The sequence below is a fragment of the Oncorhynchus mykiss genome, chromosome 8, assembly GCF_013265735.2.
Source record: "Oncorhynchus mykiss isolate Arlee chromosome 8, USDA_OmykA_1.1, whole genome shotgun sequence".
Taxonomy (NCBI): Eukaryota; Metazoa; Chordata; class Actinopteri; order Salmoniformes; family Salmonidae; genus Oncorhynchus; species Oncorhynchus mykiss.
In genome coordinates this window covers 36,298,040-36,321,749 of record NC_048572.1, presented here as the reverse complement: position 1 = coordinate 36,321,749, position 23,710 = coordinate 36,298,040, and the positions used below count along the sequence as shown (strand labels likewise).

General features: G+C 39.7%; 1 protein-coding gene across 4 annotated transcripts in view; it reads left to right on the top strand.

The window, feature by feature from the left end:
• Window positions 1-23,710, top strand: part of LOC110529236 (1-phosphatidylinositol 4,5-bisphosphate phosphodiesterase beta-1) — a 274,505-nt gene that overhangs the window by 168,989 nt on the left and 81,806 nt on the right. For all 4 annotated transcript variants that reach the window (XR_005052868.1, XM_036985415.1, XM_036985413.1 and 1 more), the window contains exons 16-19: window positions 613-683; window positions 888-984; window positions 1,255-1,339; window positions 1,818-1,942. Coding sequence is in view for 3 of the 4 variants with exons in the window: in XM_036985415.1 (XP_036841310.1) it covers window positions 613-683; window positions 888-984; window positions 1,255-1,339; window positions 1,818-1,942 (378 nt within the window). In the remaining variant the exon portion in view is untranslated. The remainder of the gene's footprint in view (window positions 1-612; window positions 684-887; window positions 985-1,254; window positions 1,340-1,817; window positions 1,943-23,710) is intronic.

The following is a 23,710-nucleotide window of genomic DNA, read 5'->3' as shown; positions in this document are numbered from 1 at the left end:
CATCAGATAGATATCCCTCAGTTACCTGGTCCTAAAACAACCCTTAGTTCTATAACCTATTCCAGGGTTTCCATAATTCGGTCCTCGGGTCCCCAGGGGGTGCACGTTTTGGTTTTTGCCCTAGTGCTACACAGATGATTCAAATTATCAACTAATCATTGAGCTTTGATTATTTGACTCAGCTGTGTAGTGCTAGGGCAAAAAACTAAACGTGCACCCCATGGGGTCCCACGGCCGAGTTTGGGGAACGCTGACTTAGTCACTTCCTTAGTTTCTTCCTGTCCATATTCCCTTTCCCTAGCTCCTTCCCGTAATTCATTTTCCTATCCTATCTAGGGTTGCATTCTGGGAACTTTCAATAAATTCCCTGGTTTTCCACAAATTCCCTTCTAATTCCGGGTATACTCCAACCGGGATTTCAGGAAAACCAGGGAATTTATGGAAAGTTTCCAGAATTTTACAACCCTGTCCCAAGCTCCCTTCCCCCTTTTCTTTTCCCTAACGTACCCACTAATACTCCAAACCCTGGCGGTTGCTTTCTGACAATACAGCCTTCAGAAATCACTAGCATGTAGCCAGAGAAGCTAACTTAAACCTGCCCTTGTCTTTCAGGTGAAGTTGAGGCAGAGAGTGACGATGATGATGATGACGATGATGACTGCAAGAAGGGGTCCATGGATGAGGTAAGTAGCCCATCTTCCTTCTTTCTTCAGCAGCCTCGGGTGTCTCCTGTTTAATGTGTGCTGAGGCTGCCCACTAGTGGAGATTCACAGAAAGACACTTTAACTATTGAGCTATGTCCCGACAGTCAAACAAGGAGAGTAAAGGTGAGGAGACGAGAGGAGGCTGTTCTCTCTCTAATCGTGTGTCGTGTGATCCTCCTCCAGGGTACAGCGGGCAGCGAGGCGTTTGCCACAGAGGAGATGTCCAACCTGGTCAGTTATGTCCAGCCAGTCAAATTTAACTCTTTCGAGGCCTCCAAAAGTAAGCCCTTCACTCCTGATCACAACTCAACACCTATTTAGACCAGACCTGTTCTGAAGAACAACACCATACACACTCATTTGAATATTCCATGTGATTGTGAACCACAGGTTTTTGGCGCTGTGAATACACTATCTCAAGTTAGTTGTTCTGTTACAGATTCACTCTTTCAAATGTTGCTGCATGTTTAAAAAAAAAAAAAAACTAGTAGAATCAATTCCGCAAGTTATGACATTTTCAACATGAATTTGCCAATCAATCAATTTCCAGAGATCAATCGGAGCTACCAGATGTCATCGTTCGTGGAGACCAAAGCCTTGGAGCAACTCACCAAGTCACCTGTGGAGTTTGTCGAGTATCCTTCCCACTCTGTGTGGATGATTGGCGTAAAATGTCTGTTCAAATCTTTTCCATTGTTTGAAACTGTCCCGAGTGAAGAAGTACATCAACAGCAATGTGAACTTGTAAATCACCTTCCCTGGTTCAGTAAAAGTAGGGAGACCGGGGATCAAAGTAACACTTTTAGGCATATGCTCACTATGAAAATATTATTTGAGTTAGATTAATCATATTTTTATACAAAACAAATGTGTCAATAAATGAAAAATGAATTGATGGATTTTAACACAAATTCTTAGGCTCGTAGTAATACTAACCAAGCATTAGCACATTGACTAACAGTTATTTCTAATTTGAGTTGAGTTATTAAGCTGTTACATCAGACCCAGTGTTAATTTGTTCCCGGTCTCCCCTATCCGTGTAAGTACTAGATATCTCAGTGCAGAAGGTAAAACCCCTCTCCAGATGTCCTCTCCTTAACGGAGCGTGTTCAGGTATAACAAGCTGCAGCTGAGTCGTATCTATCCTAAAGGCACCAGAGTAGACTCCTCCAACTATAACCCTCAGCTCTTCTGGAATGCAGGCTGTCAACTGGTGGCCCTGAACTTCCAGACCATAGGTAAGACCTGATTCGTTTCACACTAGACCATAGGTAAGACCTGATTCGTTTCACACTAGACCATAGGTAAGACCTGATTCATTTCACACTAGACAATAGGTAAGACCTGATTCGTTTCACACTAGACCATAGGTAAGACCTGATTCGTTTCACACTAGACCATAGGTAAGACCTGATTCGTTTCACACTAGACCATAGGTAAGACCTGATTCGTTTCACACTAGACCATAGGTAAGACCTGATTCGTTTCACACTAGACCATAGGTAAGACCTGATTCGTTTCACACTAGACCATAGGTAAGACCTGATTCGTTTCACACTACACCATAGGTAAGACCTGATTCGTTTCACACTACACCATAGGTAAGACCTGATTCATTTCACACTAGACCATAGGTAAGACCTGATTCGTTTCACACTAGACCATAGGTAAGACCTGATTCATTTCACACTAGACAATAGGTAAGACCTGATTCGTTTCCCACTAGACAATTAGTAAGACCTGATTAGTTTCCCACTAGACAATAGGTAAGACCTGATTCGTTTCCCACTAGACAATAGGTAAGACCTGATTCGTTTCACACTAGACAATAGGTAAGACCTGATTTGTTTCCCACTAGACAATAGGTAAGACCTGATTCGTTTCCCACTAGACAATTAGTAAGACCTGATTCGTTTCACACTACAACATAGGTAAGACCTGATTCGTTTCACACTACACCATAGGTAAAACCTGATTCGTTTCACACTAGACCATAGGTAAGACCTGATTCGTTTCACACTAGACCATAGGTAAGACCTGATTAGTTTGGCACTAGACAATAGGTAAGACCTGATTCGTTTCACACTACACCATAGGTAAGACCTGATTCGTTTCACACTACACCATAAGTAAGACCTGATTTGTTTCACACTAGACAATAGATAAGACCTGATTCGTTTCACACTAGACAATAGATAAGACCTGGTTCGTTTCCCACTAGACAATTAGTAAGACCTGATTCGTTTCACACTACACCATAGGTAAGACCTGATTCATTTCACACTAGACCATAGGTAAGACCTGATTCGTTTCACACTAGACCATAGGTAAGACCTGATTCGTTTGGCACTAGACGATAGGTAAGACCTGATTCGTTTGGCACTAGACAATAGGTAAGACCTGATTCATTTCACACTAGACAATAGGTAAGACCTGATTCATTTCACACTAGACAATAGGTAAGACCTGATTTGTTTCACACTACACCATAGGTAAGACCTGATTCGTTTCACACTACACCATAGGTAAGACCTGATTCGTTTCACACTAGACCATAGGTAAGACCTGATTCGTTTCACACTAGACCATAGGTAAGACCTGATTCATTTCACACTAGACAATAGGTAAGACCTGATTCGTTTCCCACTAGACAATAGGTAAGACCTGATTCGTTTCCCACTAGACAATAGGTAAGACCTGATTCGTTTCACACTAGACAATAGGTAAGACCTGATTTGTTTCCCACTAGACAATAGGTAAGACCTGATTCGTTTCCCACTAGACAATTAGTAAGACCTGATTCGTTTCACACTACAACATAGGTAAGACCTGATTCGTTTCACACTACACCATAGGTAAAACCTGATTTGTTTCACACTAGACCATAGGTAAGACCTGATTCGTTTCACACTAGACCATAGGTAAGACCTGATTAGTTTGGCACTAGACAATAGGTAAGACCTGATTCGTTTCACACTACACCATAGGTAAGACCTGATTCGTTTCACACTACACCATAGGTAAGACCTGATTTGTTTCACACTAGACAATAGATAAGACCTGATTCGTTTCACACTAGACAATAGATAAGACCTGGTTCGTTTCCCACTAGACAATTAGTAAGACCTGATTCGTTTCACACTACACCATAGGTAAGACCTGATTCGTTTCACACTAGACCATAGGTAAGACCTGATTCGTTTCACACTAGACCATAGGTAAGACCTGATTCGTTTGGCACTAGACGATAGGTAAGACCTGATTCGTTTGGCACTAGACAATAGGTAAGACCTGATTCATTTCACACTAGACAATAGGTAAGACCTGATTCATTTCACACTAGACAATAGGTAAGACCTGATTCGTTTCACACTACACCATAGGTAAGACCTGATTCGTTTCACACTAGACAATAGATAAGACCTGGTTCGTTTCCCACTAGACAATTAGTAAGACCTGATTCGTTTCACACTACACCATAGGTAAGACCTGATTCGTTTCACACTAGACCATAGGTAAGACCTGATTCGTTTCACACTAGACCATAGGTAAGACCTGATTCGTTTGGCACTAGACAATAGGTAAGACCTGATTCGTTTGTCACTAGACAATAGGTAAGACCTGATTCATTTCACACTAGACCATAGGTAAGACCTGATTTGTTTGGCACTAGACAATAGGTAAGACCTGATTCGTTTGGCACTAGACAATAGGTAAGACCTGATTCATTTCACACTAGACAATAGGTAAGACCTGATTCGTTTCACACTAGACCATAGGTAAGACCTGATTCGTTTCACACTAGACCATAGGTAAGACCTGATTCGTTTGGCACTAGACAATAGGTAAGACCTGATTCATTTCAAACTAGACCATAGGTAAGACCTGATTCGTTTGGCACTAGACAATAGGTAAGACCTGATTCGTTTGGCACTAGACAATAGGTAAGACCTGATTCATTTCACACTAGACAATAGGTAAGACCTGATTCGTTTCACACTAGACCATAGGTAAGACCTGATTCGTTTCACACTAGACCATAGGTAAGACCTGATTCGTTTCACACTAGACAATAGGTAAGACCTGATTCGTTTCACACTAGACAATAGGTAAGACCTGATTTGTTTCCCACTAGACAATAGGTAAGACCTGATTCGTTTCCCACTAGACAATTAGTAAGACCTGATTCGTTTCCCACTAAACAATAGGTAAGACCTGATTCGTTTCCCACTAGACAATAGGTAAGACCTGATTCGTTTCACACTAGACAATAGGTAAGACCTGATTCGTTTCCCACTAGACAATAGGTAAGACCTGATTCGTTTCCCACTGGACAATTAGTAAGACCTGATTCGTTTCCCACTAGACAATTAGTAAGACCTGATTCGTTTCACACTACACCATAGGTAAGACCTGATTCGTTTCACACTACACCATAGGTAAAACCTGATTCGTTTCACACTAGACCATAGGTAAGACCTGATTCGTTTCACACTAGACCATAGGTAAGACCTGATTAGTTTGGCACTAGACAATAGGTAAGACCTGATTCGTTTCACACTACACCATAGGTAAGACCTGATTCGTTTCACACTACACCATAGGTAAGACCTGATTTGTTTCACACTAGACATTAGATAAGACCTGATTCGTTTCACACTAGACAATAGATAAGACCTGGTTCGTTTCCCACTAGACAATAGGTAAGACCTGATTCGTTTCACACTACACCATAGGTAAGACCTGATTCGTTTCACACTAGACCATAGGTAAGACCTGATTCGTTTCACACTAGACCATAGGTAAGACCTGATTCGTTTGGCACTAGACGATAGGTAAGACCTGATTCGTTTGGCACTAGACAATAGGTAAGACCTGATTCGTTTCACACTACACCATAGGTAAGACCTGATTCGTTTCACACTAGACAATAGATAAGACCTGGTTCGTTTCCCACTAGACAATTAGTAAGACCTGATTCGTTTCACACTACACCATAGGTAAGACCTGATTCGTTTCACACTAGACCATAGGTAAGACCTGATTCGTTTCACACTAGACCATAGGTAAGACCTGATTCGTTTCACACTAGACAATAGGTAAGACCTGATTCATTTCACACTAGACAATAGGTAAGACCTGATTCGTTTCACACTAGACCATAGGTAAGACCTGATTCGTTTCACACTAGACCATAGGTAAGACCTGATTCGTTTGGCACTAGACAATAGGTAAGACCTGATTCGTTTGGCACTAGACAATAGGTAAGACCTGATTCATTTCACACTAGACCATAGGTAAGACCTGATTCGTTTGGCACTAGACAATAGGTAAGACCTGATTCGTTTGGCACTAGACAATAGGTAAGACCTGATTCATTTCACACTAGACAATAGGTAAGACCTGATTCGTTTCACACTAGACCATAGGTAAGACCTGATTCGTTTCACACTAGACCATAGGTAAGACCTGATTCGTTTGGCACTAGACAATAGGTAAGACCTGATTCATTTCACACTAGACCATAGGTAAGACCTGATTCGTTTGGCACTAGACAATAGGTAAGACCTGATTCGTTTGGCACTAGACAATAGGTAAGACCTGATTCATTTCACACTAGACAATAGGTAAGACCTGATTCGTTTCACACTAGACCATAGGTAAGACCTGATTCGTTTCACACTAGACCATAGGTAAGACCTGATTCGTTTCACACTAGACAATAGGTAAGACCTGATTCGTTTCACACTAGACAATAGGTAAGACCTGATTCGTTTCCCACTAGACAATAGGTAAGACCTGATTCGTTTCCCACTAGACAATTAGTAAGACCTGATTCGTTTCCCACTAAACAATAGGTAAGACCTGATTCGTTTCCCACTAGACAATAGGTAAGACCTGATTCGTTTCACACTAGACAATAGGTAAGACCTGATTTGTTTCCCACTAGACAATAGGTAAGACCTGATTCTTTTCCCACTGGACAATTAGTAAGACCTGATTCGTTTCACACTACACCATAGGTAAGACCTGATTCGTTTCACACTACACCATAGGTAAAACCTGATTCGTTTCACACTAGACCATAGGTAAGACCTGATTCGTTTCACACTAGACCATAGGTAAGACCTGATTCGTTTCACAATACACCATAGGTAAGACCTGATTCGTTTCACACTAGACAATAGATAAGACCTGATTCGTTTCACACTAGACAATAGATAAGACCTGGTTCGTTTCCCACTAGACAATTAGTAAGACCTGATTCGTTTCACACTACACCATAGGTAAGACCTGATTCGTTTCACACTAGACAATAGGTAAGACCTGATTCGTTTCACATTAGACCATAGGTAAGACATGATTTGTTTGGCACTAGACAATAGGTAAGACCTGATTCGTTTGGCACTAGACAATAGGTAAGACCTGATTCATTTCACACTAGACAATTGGTAAGACCTGATTCATTTCACACTAGACAATAGGTAAGACCTGATTCGTTTCACATTACACCATAGGTAAGACCTGATTCGTTTCACACTAGACAATAGATAAGACCTGGTTCGTTTCCCACTAGACAATTAGTAAGACCTGATTCATTTCACACTACACCATAGGTAAGACCTGATTCATTTCACACTAGACAATAGGTAAGACCTGATTCGTTTCACACTAGACCATAGGTAAGACCTGATTCGTTTCACACTAGACCATAGGTAAGACCTGATTCGTTTGGCACTAGACAATAGGTAAGACCTGATTCGTTTGGCACTAGACAATAGGTAAGACCTGATTCATTTCACACTAGACCATAGGTAAGACCTGATTCGTTTGGCACTAGACAATAGGTAAGACCTGATTCATTTCACACTAGACAATAGGTAAGACCTGATTCGTTTCACACTAGACCATAGGTAAGACCTGATTCGTTTCACACTAGACCATAGGTAAGACCTGATTCGTTTCACACTAGACAATAGGTAAGACCTGATTTGTTTCACACTAGACAATAGGTAAGACCTGATTCGTTTCCCACTAGACATTAGGTAAGACCTGATTCGTTTCCCACTAGACAATAGGTAAGACCTGATTCGTTTCACATTAGAACATAGGTAAGACCTGATTCGTTTCCCACTAGACAATAGGTAAGACCTGATTCGTTTCACACTAGACCATAGGTAAGACCTGATTCGTTTCACACTAGACCATAGGTAAGACCTGATTCGTTTGGCACTAGACAATAGGTAAGACCTGATTCGTTTCACACTAGACCATAGGTAAGACCTGATTCGTTTCACACTAGACCATAGGTAAGACCTGATTCGTTTCACACTAGACAATAGGTAAGACCTGATTCGTTTCCCACTAGACAATAGGTAAGACCTGATTCGTTTCCCACTAGACAATAGGTAAGACCTGATTCGTTTCACATTAGAACATAGGTAAGACCTGATTCGTTTCCCACTAGACAATAGGTAAGACCTGATTCGTTTCACACTAGACCATAGGTAAGACCTGATTCGTTTCACACTAGACCATAGGTAAGACCTGATTCGTTTCACACTAGACCATAGGTAAGACCTGATTCGTTTCACACTAGACAATAGATAAGACCTGATTCGTTTCACACTAGACAATAGATAAGACCTGGTTCGTTTCCCACTAGACAATTAGTAAGACCTGATTAGTTTCACACTAGACAATAGGTAAGACCTGATTTGTTTCGCACTAGACAATAGGTAAGACTTGATTCGTTTCACACTAGACCATAGGTAAGACCTGATTCGTTTCACACTAGATCATAGGTAAGACCTGATTCGTTTCACACTAGACCATAGGTAAGACCTGATTCGTTTCACACTAGACCATGAAATGATTTGTTTCACACTAGACAATAAGTAAGACCTGATTCGTTTCACACTAGACAATAAGTAAGACCTGATTCGTTTCACACTAGACAATAAGTAAGACCTGATTCGTTTCACACTAGACCATAGGTAAGACCTGATTCGTTTCACACTAGACCATAGGTAAGACCTGATTCGTTTCACACTAGACAATAGGTAAGACCTGATTCGTTTCCCACTAGACAATAGGTAAGACCTGATTCGTTTCCCACTAGACAATAGGTAAGACCTGATTCGTTTCCCACTAGACAATAGGTAAGACCTGATTCGTTTCACACTAGACAATAGGTAAGACCTGATTTGTTTCCCACTAGACAATAGGTAAGACCTGATTCTTTTCCCACTGGACAATTAGTAAGACCTGATTCGTTTCACACTACACCATAGGTAAGACCTGATTCGTTTCACACTACACCATAGGTAAAACCTGATTCGTTTCACACTAGACCATAGGTAAGACCTGATTCGTTTCACACTAGACCATAGGTAAGACCTGATTCGTTTCACAATACACCATAGGTAAGACCTGATTCGTTTCACACTAGACAATAGATAAGACCTGATTCGTTTCACACTAGACAATAGATAAGACCTGGTTCGTTTCCCACTAGACAATTAGTAAGACCTGATTCGTTTCACACTACACCATAGGTAAGACCTGATTCGTTTCACACTAGACAATAGGTAAGACCTGATTCGTTTCACATTAGACCATAGGTAAGACATGATTTGTTTGGCACTAGACAATAGGTAAGACCTGATTCGTTTGGCACTAGACAATAGGTAAGACCTGATTCATTTCACACTAGACAATTGGTAAGACCTGATTCATTTCACACTAGACAATAGGTAAGACCTGATTCGTTTCACATTACACCATAGGTAAGACCTGATTCGTTTCACACTAGACAATAGATAAGACCTGGTTCGTTTCCCACTAGACAATTAGTAAGACCTGATTCATTTCACACTACACCATAGGTAAGACCTGATTCATTTCACACTAGACAATAGGTAAGACCTGATTCGTTTCACACTAGACCATAGGTAAGACCTGATTCGTTTCACACTAGACCATAGGTAAGACCTGATTCGTTTGGCACTAGACAATAGGTAAGACCTGATTCGTTTGGCACTAGACAATAGGTAAGACCTGATTCATTTCACACTAGACCATAGGTAAGACCTGATTCGTTTGGCACTAGACAATAGGTAAGACCTGATTCATTTCACACTAGACAATAGGTAAGACCTGATTCGTTTCACACTAGACCATAGGTAAGACCTGATTCGTTTCACACTAGACCATAGGTAAGACCTGATTCGTTTCACACTAGACAATAGGTAAGACCTGATTTGTTTCACACTAGACAATAGGTAAGACCTGATTCGTTTCCCACTAGACATTAGGTAAGACCTGATTCGTTTCCCACTAGACAATAGGTAAGACCTGATTCGTTTCACATTAGAACATAGGTAAGACCTGATTCGTTTCCCACTAGACAATAGGTAAGACCTGATTCGTTTCACACTAGACCATAGGTAAGACCTGATTCGTTTCACACTAGACCATAGGTAAGACCTGATTCGTTTGGCACTAGACAATAGGTAAGACCTGATTCGTTTCACACTAGACCATAGGTAAGACCTGATTCGTTTCACACTAGACCATAGGTAAGACCTGATTCGTTTCACACTAGACAATAGGTAAGACCTGATTCGTTTCCCACTAGACAATAGGTAAGACCTGATTCGTTTCCCACTAGACAATAGGTAAGACCTGATTCGTTTCACATTAGAACATAGGTAAGACCTGATTCGTTTCCCACTAGACAATAGGTAAGACCTGATTCGTTTCACACTAGACCATAGGTAAGACCTGATTCGTTTCACACTAGACCATAGGTAAGACCTGATTCGTTTCACACTAGACCATAGGTAAGACCTGATTCGTTTCACACTAGACAATAGATAAGACCTGATTCGTTTCACACTAGACAATAGATAAGACCTGGTTCGTTTCCCACTAGACAATTAGTAAGACCTGATTAGTTTCACACTAGACAATAGGTAAGACCTGATTTGTTTCGCACTAGACAATAGGTAAGACTTGATTCGTTTCACACTAGACCATAGGTAAGACCTGATTCGTTTCACACTAGATCATAGGTAAGACCTGATTCGTTTCACACTAGACCATAGGTAAGACCTGATTCGTTTCACACTAGACCATGAAATGATTTGTTTCACACTAGACAATAAGTAAGACCTGATTCGTTTCACACTAGACAATAAGTAAGACCTGATTCGTTTCACACTAGACAATAAGTAAGACCTGATTCGTTTCACACTAGACCATAGGTAAGACCTGATTCGTTTCACACTAGACCATAGGTAAGACCTGATTCGTTTCACACTAGACAATAGGTAAGACCTGATTCGTTTCCCACTAGACAATAGGTAAGACCTGATTCGTTTCCCACTAGACAATAGGTAAGACCTGATTCGTTTCACATTAGAACATAGGTAAGACCTGATTCGTTTCCCACTAGACAATAGGTAAGACCTGATTCGTTTCACACTAGACCATAGGTAAGACCTGATTCGTTTCACACTAGACCATAGGTAAGACCTGATTCGTTTCACACTAGACCATAGGTAAGACCTGATTCGTTTCACACTAGACAATAGATAAGACCTGATTCGTTTCACACTAGACAATAGATAAGACCTGGTTCGTTTCCCACTAGACAATTAGTAAGACCTGATTAGTTTCACACTAGACAATAGGTAAGACCTGATTTGTTTCGCACTAGACCATAGGTAAGACTTGATTCGTTTCACACTAGACCATAGGTAAGACCTGATTCGTTTCACACTAGACAATAGGTAAGACCTGATTCGTTTCACATTAGACCATAGGTAAGACATGATTTGTTTGGCACTAGACAATAGGTAAGACCTGATTCGTTTGGCACTAGACAATAGGTAAGACCTGATTCATTTCACACTAGACAATTGGTAAGACCTGATTCATTTCACACTAGACAATAGGTAAGACCTGATTCGTTTCACATTACACCATAGGTAAGACCTGATTCGTTTCACACTAGACAATAGATAAGACCTGGTTCGTTTCCCACTAGACAATTAGTAAGACCTGATTCATTTCACACTACACCATAGGTAAGACCTGATTCATTTCACACTAGACAATAGGTAAGACCTGATTCGTTTCACACTAGACCATAGGTAAGACCTGATTCGTTTCACACTAGACCATAGGTAAGACCTGATTCGTTTGGCACTAGACAATAGGTAAGACCTGATTCGTTTGGCACTAGACAATAGGTAAGACCTGATTCATTTCACACTAGACCATAGGTAAGACCTGATTCGTTTGGCACTAGACAATAGGTAAGACCTGATTCATTTCACACTAGACAATAGGTAAGACCTGATTCGTTTCACACTAGACCATAGGTAAGACCTGATTCGTTTCACACTAGACCATAGGTAAGACCTGATTCGTTTCACACTAGACAATAGGTAAGACCTGATTTGTTTCACACTAGACAATAGGTAAGACCTGATTCGTTTCCCACTAGACATTAGGTAAGACCTGATTCGTTTCCCACTAGACAATAGGTAAGACCTGATTCGTTTCACATTAGAACATAGGTAAGACCTGATTCGTTTCCCACTAGACAATAGGTAAGACCTGATTCGTTTCACACTAGACCATAGGTAAGACCTGATTCGTTTCACACTAGACCATAGGTAAGACCTGATTCGTTTCACACTAGACCATAGGTAAGACCTGATTCGTTTCACACTAGACCATAGGTAAGACCTGATTCGTTTCACACTAGACAATAGATAAGACCTGATTCGTTTCACACTAGACAATAGATAAGACCTGGTTCGTTTCCCACTAGACAATTAGTAAGACCTGATTAGTTTCACACTAGACAATAGGTAAGACCTGATTTGTTTCGCACTAGACAATAGGTAAGACTTGATTCGTTTCACACTAGACCATAGGTAAGACCTGATTCGTTTCACACTAGATCATAGGTAAGACCTGATTCGTTTCACACTAGACCATAGGTAAGACCTGATTCGGTTCACACTAGACCATGAAATGATTTGTTTCACACTAGACAATAAGTAAGACCTGATTCGTTTCACACTAGACAATAAGTAAGACCTGATTCGTTTCACACTAGACAATAAGTAAGACCTGATTCGTTTCACACTAGACCATAGGTAAGACCTGATTCGTTTCACACTAGACCATAGGTAAGACCTGATTCATTTCACACGAGACCATAGGTAAGACCTGATTCGTTTCACACTAGACCATAGGTAAGACCTGATTCGTTTCGCACTAGACAATAAGTAAGACCTGATTCGTTTCACACTAGACAATTAGTAAGACCTGATTCGTTTCACACTAGACAATAAGTAAGACCTGATTCGTTTCACACTAGACCATAGGTAAGACCTTATTCGTTTCACACTAGACCATAGGTAAGACCTGATTCATTTCACACGAGACCATAGGTAAGACCTGATTCGTTTCACACTAGACCATAGGTAAGACCTGATTCGTTTCGCACTAGACAGTAGGTAAGACCTTATTTGTTTCTCCACTAGACCATAGGTAAGACCTGATTCATTTCACACGAGACAATAAGTAATACCTGATTCGTTTCAGGCAAGACAATGAGTAAGACCTGATTCGTTTCACACTCGACAATTAGTAAGAGCTGATTCGTTTCACACTAGAAAATAAGTAAGACCTGATTTGTTTCACACTAGACAATAAGTAAGACCTGATTCGTTTCACAGTAGACCATAGGTAAGACCTGATTCGTTTCACACTAGACAATAGGTAAGATCTGATTCGTTTCACACTAGACAATAGGTAAGACCTGATTCGTTTCACACTATACCATAGGTAAGACCTGATTCGTTTCACACTAGACAAAAGGTAAGACCTGATTCGTTTCACACTAGACAATAAGTAAGACCTGATTCGTTTCACACTAGACAATAAGTAAGACCTGATTCGTTTCACACTAGACAATAAGTAAGACCTGATTCGTTTCGCACTAGACAGAAGGTAAGAAATTATTTGTTTCACACTAGACAATAGGTAAGACCTGATTTGTTTCGCACTAGACAGTAGGAAAGACCTGATTCGTTTCACACTAGACAGTAGGTAAGACCTGATTCGTTTCACCCTAGGCAATAGGTAGGATATGATTTGTTTCCCACTAGACCATAGGTAAGACCTGATTCGTTTCACACTAGACCATAGGTAAGACCTGACTCATTTCACACTAGACCATAGGTAAGACCTGATTCGTTTCACACTAGACCATAGGTAAGACCTGATTCGTTTGGCACTAGACAATTGGTAAGACCTGATTCATTTCACACGAGACAATAGGTAATACCTGATTCGTTTCACACTAGACAATAAGTAAGACCTGATTCGTTTCACACTCGACAATTAGTAAGAGCTGATTCGTTTCACACTAGACAATAAGTAAGACCTTATTCGTTTCACACTAGACAATAAGTAAGACCTAATTAGTTTCACACTAGACAATAAGTAAGAGCTGATTCGTTTCACACTAGACAATAAGTAAGACCTGATTTGTTTCACACTAGACAATAAGTAAGACCTGATTCGTTTCACACTAGACAATAAGTAAGACCTGATTCGTTTCACACTAGACAATAAGTAAGACCTGATTCGTTTCACACTAGACCATAGGTAAGACCTGATTCGTTTCACACTAGACCATAGGTAAGACCTGATTCATTTCACACGAGACCATAGGTAAGACCTGATTCGTTTCACACTAGACCATAGGTAAGACCTGATTCGTTTCGCACTAGAGAGTAGGTAAGACATTATTTGTTTCTCCACTAGACCATAGGTAAGACCTGATTCATTTCACACGAGACAATAAGTAATACCTGATTCGTTTCAGGCAAGACAATGAGTAAGACCTGATTCGTTTCACACTCGACAATTAGTAAGAGCTGATTCGTTTCACACTAGAAAATAAGTAAGACCTGATTTGTTTCACACTAGACAATAAGTAAGAGCTGATTCGTTTCACAGTAGACCATAGGTAAGACCTGATTCGTTTCACACTAGACAATAGGTAAGATCTGATTCGTTTCACACTAGACCATAGGTAAGACCTGATTCGTTTCACACTAGACAAAAGGTAAGACCTGATTCGTTTCACACTAGACAATAAGTAAGACCTGATTCGTTTCACACTAGACAATAAGTAAGACCTGATTCGTTTCGCACTAGACAGAAGGTAAGAAATGATTTGTTTCACACTAGACAATAAGTAAGACCTGATTTGTTTCACACTAGACAATAAGTAAGACCTGATTTGTTTCACACTAGACAATAAGTAAGACCTGATTCGTTTCACACTAGACAATAAGTAAGACCTGATTCGTTTCACACTAGACCATAGGTAAGACCTGATTCGTTTCACACTAGACCATAGGTAAGACCTAATTCATTTCACACGAGACCATAGGTAAGACCTGATTCGTTTCACACTAGACCATAGGTAAGACCTGATTCGTTTCGCACTAGACAATAAGTAAGACCTGATTCGTTTCACACTAGACAATAAGTAAGACCTGATTCGTTTCACACTAGACAATAAGTAAGACCTGATTCGTTTCACACTAGACCATAGGTAAGACCTTATTCGTTTCACACTAGACAATAAGTAAGACCTAATTAGTTTCACACTAGACAATAAGTAAGACCTAATTAGTTTCACACTAGACAATAAGTAAGAGCTGATTCGTTTCACACTAGACAATAAGTAAGACCTGATTTGTTTCACACTAGACAATAAGTAAGACCTGATTCGTTTCACACTAGACAATAAGTAAGACCTGATTCGTTTCACACTAGACAATAAGTAAGACCTGATTCGTTTCACACTAGACCATAGGTAAGACCTGATTCGTTTCACACTAGACCATAGGTAAGACCTGATTCATTTCACACGAGACCATAGGTAAGACCTGATTCGTTTCACACTAGACCATAGGTAAGACCTGATTCGTTTCGCACTAGACAGTAGGTAAGACCTTATTTGTTTCTCCACTAGACCATAGGTAAAAGACCTGATTCATTTCACACGAGACAATAAGTAATACCTGATTCGTTTCACACTCGACAATTAGTAAGAGCTGATTCGTTTCACACTAGACCATAGGTAAGACCTAATTCATTTCACACGAGACCATAGGTAAGACCTGATTCGTTTCACACTAGACCATAGGTAAGACCTGATTCGTTTCGCACTAGACAATAAGTAAGACCTGATTCGTTTCACACTAGACAATAAGTAAGACCTGATTCGTTTCACACTAGACAATAAGTAAGACCTGATTCGTTTCACACTAGACCATAGGTAAGACCTTATTCGTTTCACACTAGACAATAAGTAAGACCTAATTAGTTTCACACTAGACAATAAGTAAGACCTAATTAGTTTCACACTAGACAATAAGTAAGAGCTGATTCGTTTCACACTAGACAATAAGTAAGACCTGATTTGTTTCACACTAGACAATAAGTAAGACCTGATTCGTTTCACACTAGACAATAAGTAAGACCTGATTCGTTTCACACTAGACAATAAGTAAGACCTGATTCGTTTCACACTAGACCATAGGTAAGACCTGATTCGTTTCACACTAGACCATAGGTAAGACCTGATTCATTTCACACGAGACCATAGGTAAGACCTGATTCGTTTCACACTAGACCATAGGTAAGACCTGATTCGTTTCGCACTAGACAGTAGGTAAGACCTTATTTGTTTCTCCACTAGACCATAGGTAAAAGACCTGATTCATTTCACACGAGACAATAAGTAATACCTGATTCGTTTCACACTCGACAATTAGTAAGAGCTGATTCGTTTCACACTAGAAAATAAGTAAGACCTGATTTGTTTCACACTAGACAATAAGTAAGACCTGATTCGTTTCACAGTAGACCATAGGTAAGACCTGATTCGTTTCACACTAGACAATAAGTAAGACCTGATTCGTTTCACACTAGACCATAGGTAAGACCTGATTCGTTTCACACTAGACCATAGGTAAGACCTGATTCATTTCACACGAGACCATAGGTAAGACCTGATTCGTTTCACACTAGACCATAGGTAAGACCTGATTCGTTTCGCACTAGACAGTAGGTAAGACCTTATTTGTTTCTCCACTAGACCATAGGTAAGACCTGATTCATTTCACACGAGACAATAAGTAATACCTGATTCGTTTCAGGCAAGACAATGAGTAAGACCTGATTCGTTTCACACTCGACAATTAGTAAGAGCTGATTCGTTTCACACTAGAAAATAAGTAAGACCTGATTTGTTTCACACTAGACAATAAGTAAGAGCTGATTCGTTTCACAGTAGACCATAGGTAAGACCTGATTCGTTTCACACTAGACAATAGGTAAGATCTGATTCGTTTCACACTAGACCATAGGTAAGACCTGATTCGTTTCACACTAGACAAAAGGTAAGACCTGATTCGTTTCACACTAGACAATAAGTAAGACCTGATTCGTTTCACACTAGACAATAAGTAAGACCTGATTCGTTTCGCACTAGACAGAAGGTAAGAAATTATTTGTTTCACACTAGACAATAAGTAAGACCTGATTTGTTTCACACTAGACAATAAGTAAGACCTGATTCGTTTCACACTAGACAATAAGTAAGACCTGATTCGTTTCACACTAGACAATAAGTAAGACCTGATTCGTTTCACACTAGACCATAGGTAAGACCTGATTCGTTTCACACTAGACCATAGGTAAGACCTGATTCATTTCACACGAGACCATAGGTAAGACCTGATTCGTTTCACACTAGACCATAGGTAAGACCTGATTCGTTTCGCACTAGACAATAAGTAAGACCTGATTCGTTTCACACTAGACAATAAGTAAGACCTGATTCGTTTCACACTAGACAATAAGTAAGACCTGATTCGTTTCACACTAGACCATAGGTAAGACCTTATTCGTTTCACACTAGACCATAGGTAAGACCTGATTCATTTCACACGAGACCATAGGTAAGACCTGATTTGTTTCACACTAGACAATAAGTAAGAGCTGATTCGTTTCACAGTAGACCATAGGTAAGACCTGATTCGTTTCACACTAGACAATAGGTAAGATCTGATTCGTTTCACACTAGACCATAGGTAAGACCTGATTCGTTTCACACTAGACAAAAGGTAAGACCTGATTCGTTTCACACTAGACAATAAGTAAGACCTGATTCGTTTCACACTAGACAATAAGTAAGACCTGATTCGTTTCGCACTAGACAGAAGGTAAGAAATTATTTGTTTCACACTAGACAATAAGTAAGACCTGATTTGTTTCACACTAGACAATAAGTAAGACCTGATTCGTTTCACACTAGACAATAAGTAAGACCTGATTCGTTTCACACTAGACAATAAGTAAGACCTGATTCGTTTCACACTAGACCATAGGTAAGACCTGATTCATTTCACACGAGACCATAGGTAAGACCTGATTCGTTTCACACTAGACCATAGGTAAGACCTGATTCGTTTCGCACTAGACAATAAGTAAGACCTGATTCGTTTCACACTAGACAATAAGTAAGACCTGATTCGTTTCACACTAGACAATAAGTAAGACCTGATTCGTTTCACACTAGACCATAGGTAAGACCTTATTCGTTTCACACTAGACCATAGGTAAGACCTGATTCATTTCACACGAGACCATAGGTAAGACCTGATTCGTTTCACACTAGACCATAGGTAAGACCTGATTCGTTTCGCACTAGACAGTAGGTAAGACCTTATTTGTTTCTCCACTAGACCATAGGTAAGACCTGATTCATTTCACACGAGACAATAAGTAATACCTGATTCGTTTCAGGCAAGACAATGAGTAAGACCTGATTCGTTTCACACTCGACAATTAGTAAGAGCTGATTCGTTTCACACTAGAAAATAAGTAAGACCTGATTTGTTTCACACTAGACAATAAGTAAGAGCTGATTCGTTTCACAGTAGACCATAGGTAAGACCTGATTCGTTTCACACTAGACAATAGGTAAGATCTGATTCGTTTCACACTAGACCATAGGTAAGACCTGATTCGTTTCACACTAGACAAAAGGTAAGACCTGATTCGTTTCACACTAGACAATAAGTAAGACCTGATTCGTTTCACACTAGACAATAAGTAAGACCTGATTCGTTTCGCACTAGACAGAAGGTAAGAAATTATTTGTTTCACACTAGACAATAAGTAAGACCTGATTTGTTTCACACTAGACAATAAGTAAGACCTGATTCGTTTCACACTAGACAATAAGTAAGACCTGATTCGTTTCACACTAGACAATAAGTAAGACCTGATTCGTTTCACACTAGACCATAGGTAAGACCTGATTCGTTTCACACTAGACCATAGGTAAGACCTGATTCATTTCACACGAGACCATAGGTAAGACCTGATTCGTTTCACACTAGACCATAGGTAAGACCTGATTCGTTTCGCACTAGACAATAAGTAAGACCTGATTCGTTTCACACTAGACAATAAGTAAGACCTGATTCGTTTCACACTAGACAATAAGTAAGACCTGATTCGTTTCACACTAGACCATAGGTAAGACCTTATTCGTTTCACACTAGACCATAGGTAAGACCTGATTCATTTCACACGAGACCATAGGTAAGACCTGATTTGTTTCACACTAGACAATAAGTAAGAGCTGATTCGTTTCACAGTAGACCATAGGTAAGACCTGATTCGTTTCACACTAGACAATAGGTAAGATCTGATTCGTTTCACACTAGACCATAGGTAAGACCTGATTCGTTTCACACTAGACAAAAGGTAAGACCTGATTCGTTTCACACTAGACAATAAGTAAGACCTGATTCGTTTCACACTAGACAATAAGTAAGACCTGATTCGTTTCGCACTAGACAGAAGGTAAGAAATTATTTGTTTCACACTAGACAATAAGTAAGACCTGATTTGTTTCACACTAGACAATAAGTAAGACCTGATTCGTTTCACACTAGACAATAAGTAAGACCTGATTCGTTTCACACTAGACAATAAGTAAGACCTGATTCGTTTCACACTAGACCATAGGTAAGACCTGATTCATTTCACACGAGACCATAGGTAAGACCTGATTCGTTTCACACTAGACCATAGGTAAGACCTGATTCGTTTCGCACTAGACAATAAGTAAGACCTGATTCGTTTCACACTAGACAATAAGTAAGACCTGATTCGTTTCACACTAGACAATAAGTAAGACCTGATTCGTTTCACACTAGACCATAGGTAAGACCTTATTCGTTTCACACTAGACCATAGGTAAGACCTGATTCATTTCACACGAGACCATAGGTAAGACCTGATTAGTTTCACACTAGACCATAGGTAAGACCTGATTCGTTTCGCACTAGACAGTAGGTAAGACCTTATTTGTTTCTCCACTAGACCATAGGTAAGACCTGATTCATTTCACACGAGACAATAAGTAATACCTGATTCGTTTTTCAGGCAAGACAATGAGTAAGACCTGATTCGTTTCACACTCGACAATTAGTAAGAGCTGATTCGTTTCACACTAGAAAATAAGTAAGACCTGATTTGTTTCACACTAGACAATAAGTAAGACCTGATTCGTTTCACAGTAGACCATAGGTAAGACCTGATTCGTTTCACACTAGACAATAGGTAAGATCTGATTCGTTTCACACTAGACAATAGGTAAGACCTGATTCGTTTCACACTATACCATAGGTAAGACCTGATTCGTTTCACACTAGACAAAAGGTAAGACCTGATTCATTTCACACTAGACAATAAGTAAGACCTGATTCGTTTCACACTAGACAATAAGTAAGACCTGATTCGTTTCACACTAGACAATAAGTAAGACCTGATTCGTTTCGCACTAGACAGAAGGTAAGAAATGATTTTTTTCACACTAGACAATAGGTAAGACCTGATTTGTTTCGCACTAGACAGTAGGAAAGACCTGATTCGTTTCACACTAGACAGTAGGTAAGACCTGATTCGTTTCACACTAGGCAATAGGTAGGATATGATTTGTTTCCCACTAGACCATAGGTAAGACCTGATTCGTTTCACACTAGACCATAGGTAAGACCTGATTCATTTCACACTAGACCATAGGTAAGACCTGATTCGTTTCACACTAGACCATAGGTAAGACCTGATTCATTTGGCACTAGACAATTGGTAAGACTTGATTCATTTCACACGAGACAATAGGTAATACCTGATTCGTTTCACACTAGACAATAAGTAAGACCTGATTCGTTTCACACTCGACAATTAGTAAGAGCTGATTCGTTTCACACTAGACAATAAGTAAGACCTGATTAGTTTCACACTAGACAATAAGTAAGACCTGATTCGTTTCACACTAGACCATAGGTAAGACCTGATTTGTTTCACACTAGACCATAGGTAAGACCTGATTCGTTTCACACTAGACCATGAAATGATTTGTTTCACACTAGACAATAAGTAAGACCTGATTTGTTTCACACTAGACAATAAGTAAGACCTGATTCGTTTCACACTAGACAATAAGTAAGACCTGATTCGTTTCACACTAGACAATAAGTAAGACCTGATTTGTTTCACACTAGACCATAGGTAAGACCTGATTCGTTTAACACTAGACCATAGGTAAGACCTGATTCATTTCACACGAGACCATAGGTAAGACCTGATTCGTTTCACACTAGACCATAGGTAAGACCTGATTCGTTTCGCACTAGACAATAAGTAAGACCTGATTCGTTTCACACTAGACAATAAGTAAGACCTGATTCGTTTCACACTAGACAATAAGTAAGACCTTATTCGTTTCACACTAGACCATAGGTAAGACCTGATTCGTTTTTTATTTATTTTTTATTTTACCTTTATTTAACCAGGCAAGTCAGTTAAGAACAAATTCTTATTTTCAATGACGGCCTGGGAACAGTGGGTTAACTGCCTGTTCAGGGGCAGAACGACAGATTGTACCTTGTCAGCTCGGGGGTTTGAACTCACAACCTTCCGGTTACTAGTCCAACGCTCTAACCACTAGACCTGATTCGTTTCACACTAGACAATAAGTAAGACCTGATTCGTTTCACACTAGACAATAAGTAAGACCTGATTCGTTTCACACTAGACAATAAGTAAGACCTGATTCGTTTCGCACTAGACAGTAGGAAAGACCTGATTCGTTTCACACTAGACAGTAGGTAAGACCTGATTCGTTTCACACTAGGCAATAGGTAGGATATGATTTGTTTCCCACTAGACCATAGGTAAGACCTGATTCGTTTCACACTAGACCATAGGTAAGACCTGACTCATTTCACACTAGACCATAGGTAAGACCTGATTCGTTTCACACTAGACCATAGGTAAGACCTGATTCGTTTGGCACTAGACAATTGGTAAGACCTGATTCATTTCACACGAGACAATAGGTAATACCTGATTCGTTTCACACTAGACAATAAGTAAGACCTGATTCGTTTCACACTCGACAATTAGTAAGAGCTGATTCGTTTCACACTAGACAATAAGTAAGACCTTATTCGTTTCACACTAGACAATAAGTAAGACCTAATTAGTTTCACACTAGACAATAAGTAAGAGCTGATTCGTTTCACACTAGACAATAAGTAAGACCTGATTTGTTTCACACTAGACAATAAGTAAGACCTGATTCGTTTCACACTAGACAATAAGTAAGACCTGATTCGTTTCACACTAGACAATAAGTAAGACCTGATTCGTTTCACACTAGACCATAGGTAAGACCTGATTCGTTTCACACTAGACCATAGGTAAGACCTGATTCATTTCACACGAGACCATAGGTAAGACCTGATTCGTTTCACACGAGACCATAGGTAAGACCTGATTCGTTTCGCACTAGACAGTAGGTAAGACCTTATTTGTTTCTCCACTAGACCATAGGTAAGACCTGATTCATTTCACACGAGACAATAAGTAATACCTGATTCTTTTCAGGCAAGACAATGAGTAAGACCTGATTCGTTTCACACTCGACAATTAGTAAGAGCTGATTCGTTTCACACTAGAAAATAAGTAAGACCTGATTTGTTTCACACTAGACAATAAGTAAGAGCTGATTCGTTTCACAGTAGACCATAGGTAAGACCTGATTCGTTTCACACTAGACAATAGGTAAGATCTGATTCGTTTCACACTAGACCATAGGTAAGACCTGATTCGTTTCACACTAGACAAAAGGTAAGACCTGATTCGTTTCACACTAGACAATAAGTAAGACCTGATTCGTTTCACACTAGACAATAAGTAAGACCTGATTCGTTTCGCACTAGACAGAAGGTAAGAAATGATTTGTTTCACACTAGACAATAAGTAAGACCTGATTTGTTTCACACTAGACAATAAGTAAGATCTGATTCGTTTCACACTAGACAATAAGTAAGACCTGATTCGTTTCACACTAGACAATAAGTAAGACCTGATTCGTTTCACACTAGACCATAGGTAAGACCTGATTCGTTTCACACTAGACCATAGGTAAGACCTAATTAAATTCACACGAGACCATAGGTAAGACCTGATTCGTTTCACACTAGACCATAGGTAAGACCTGATTCGTTTCGCACTAGACAATAAGTAAGACCTGATTCGTTTCACACTAGACAATAAGTAAGACCTGATTCGTTTCACACTAGACAATAAGTAAGACCTGATTCGTTTCACACTAGACCATAGGTAAGACCTTATTCGTTTCACACTAGACAATAAGTAAGACCTAATTAGTTTCACACTAGACAATAAGTAAGACCTAATTAGTTTCACACTAGACAATAAGTAAGAGCTGATTCGTTTCACACTAGACAATAAGTAAGACCTGATTTGTTTCACACTAGACAATAAGTAAGACCTGATTCGTTTCACACTAG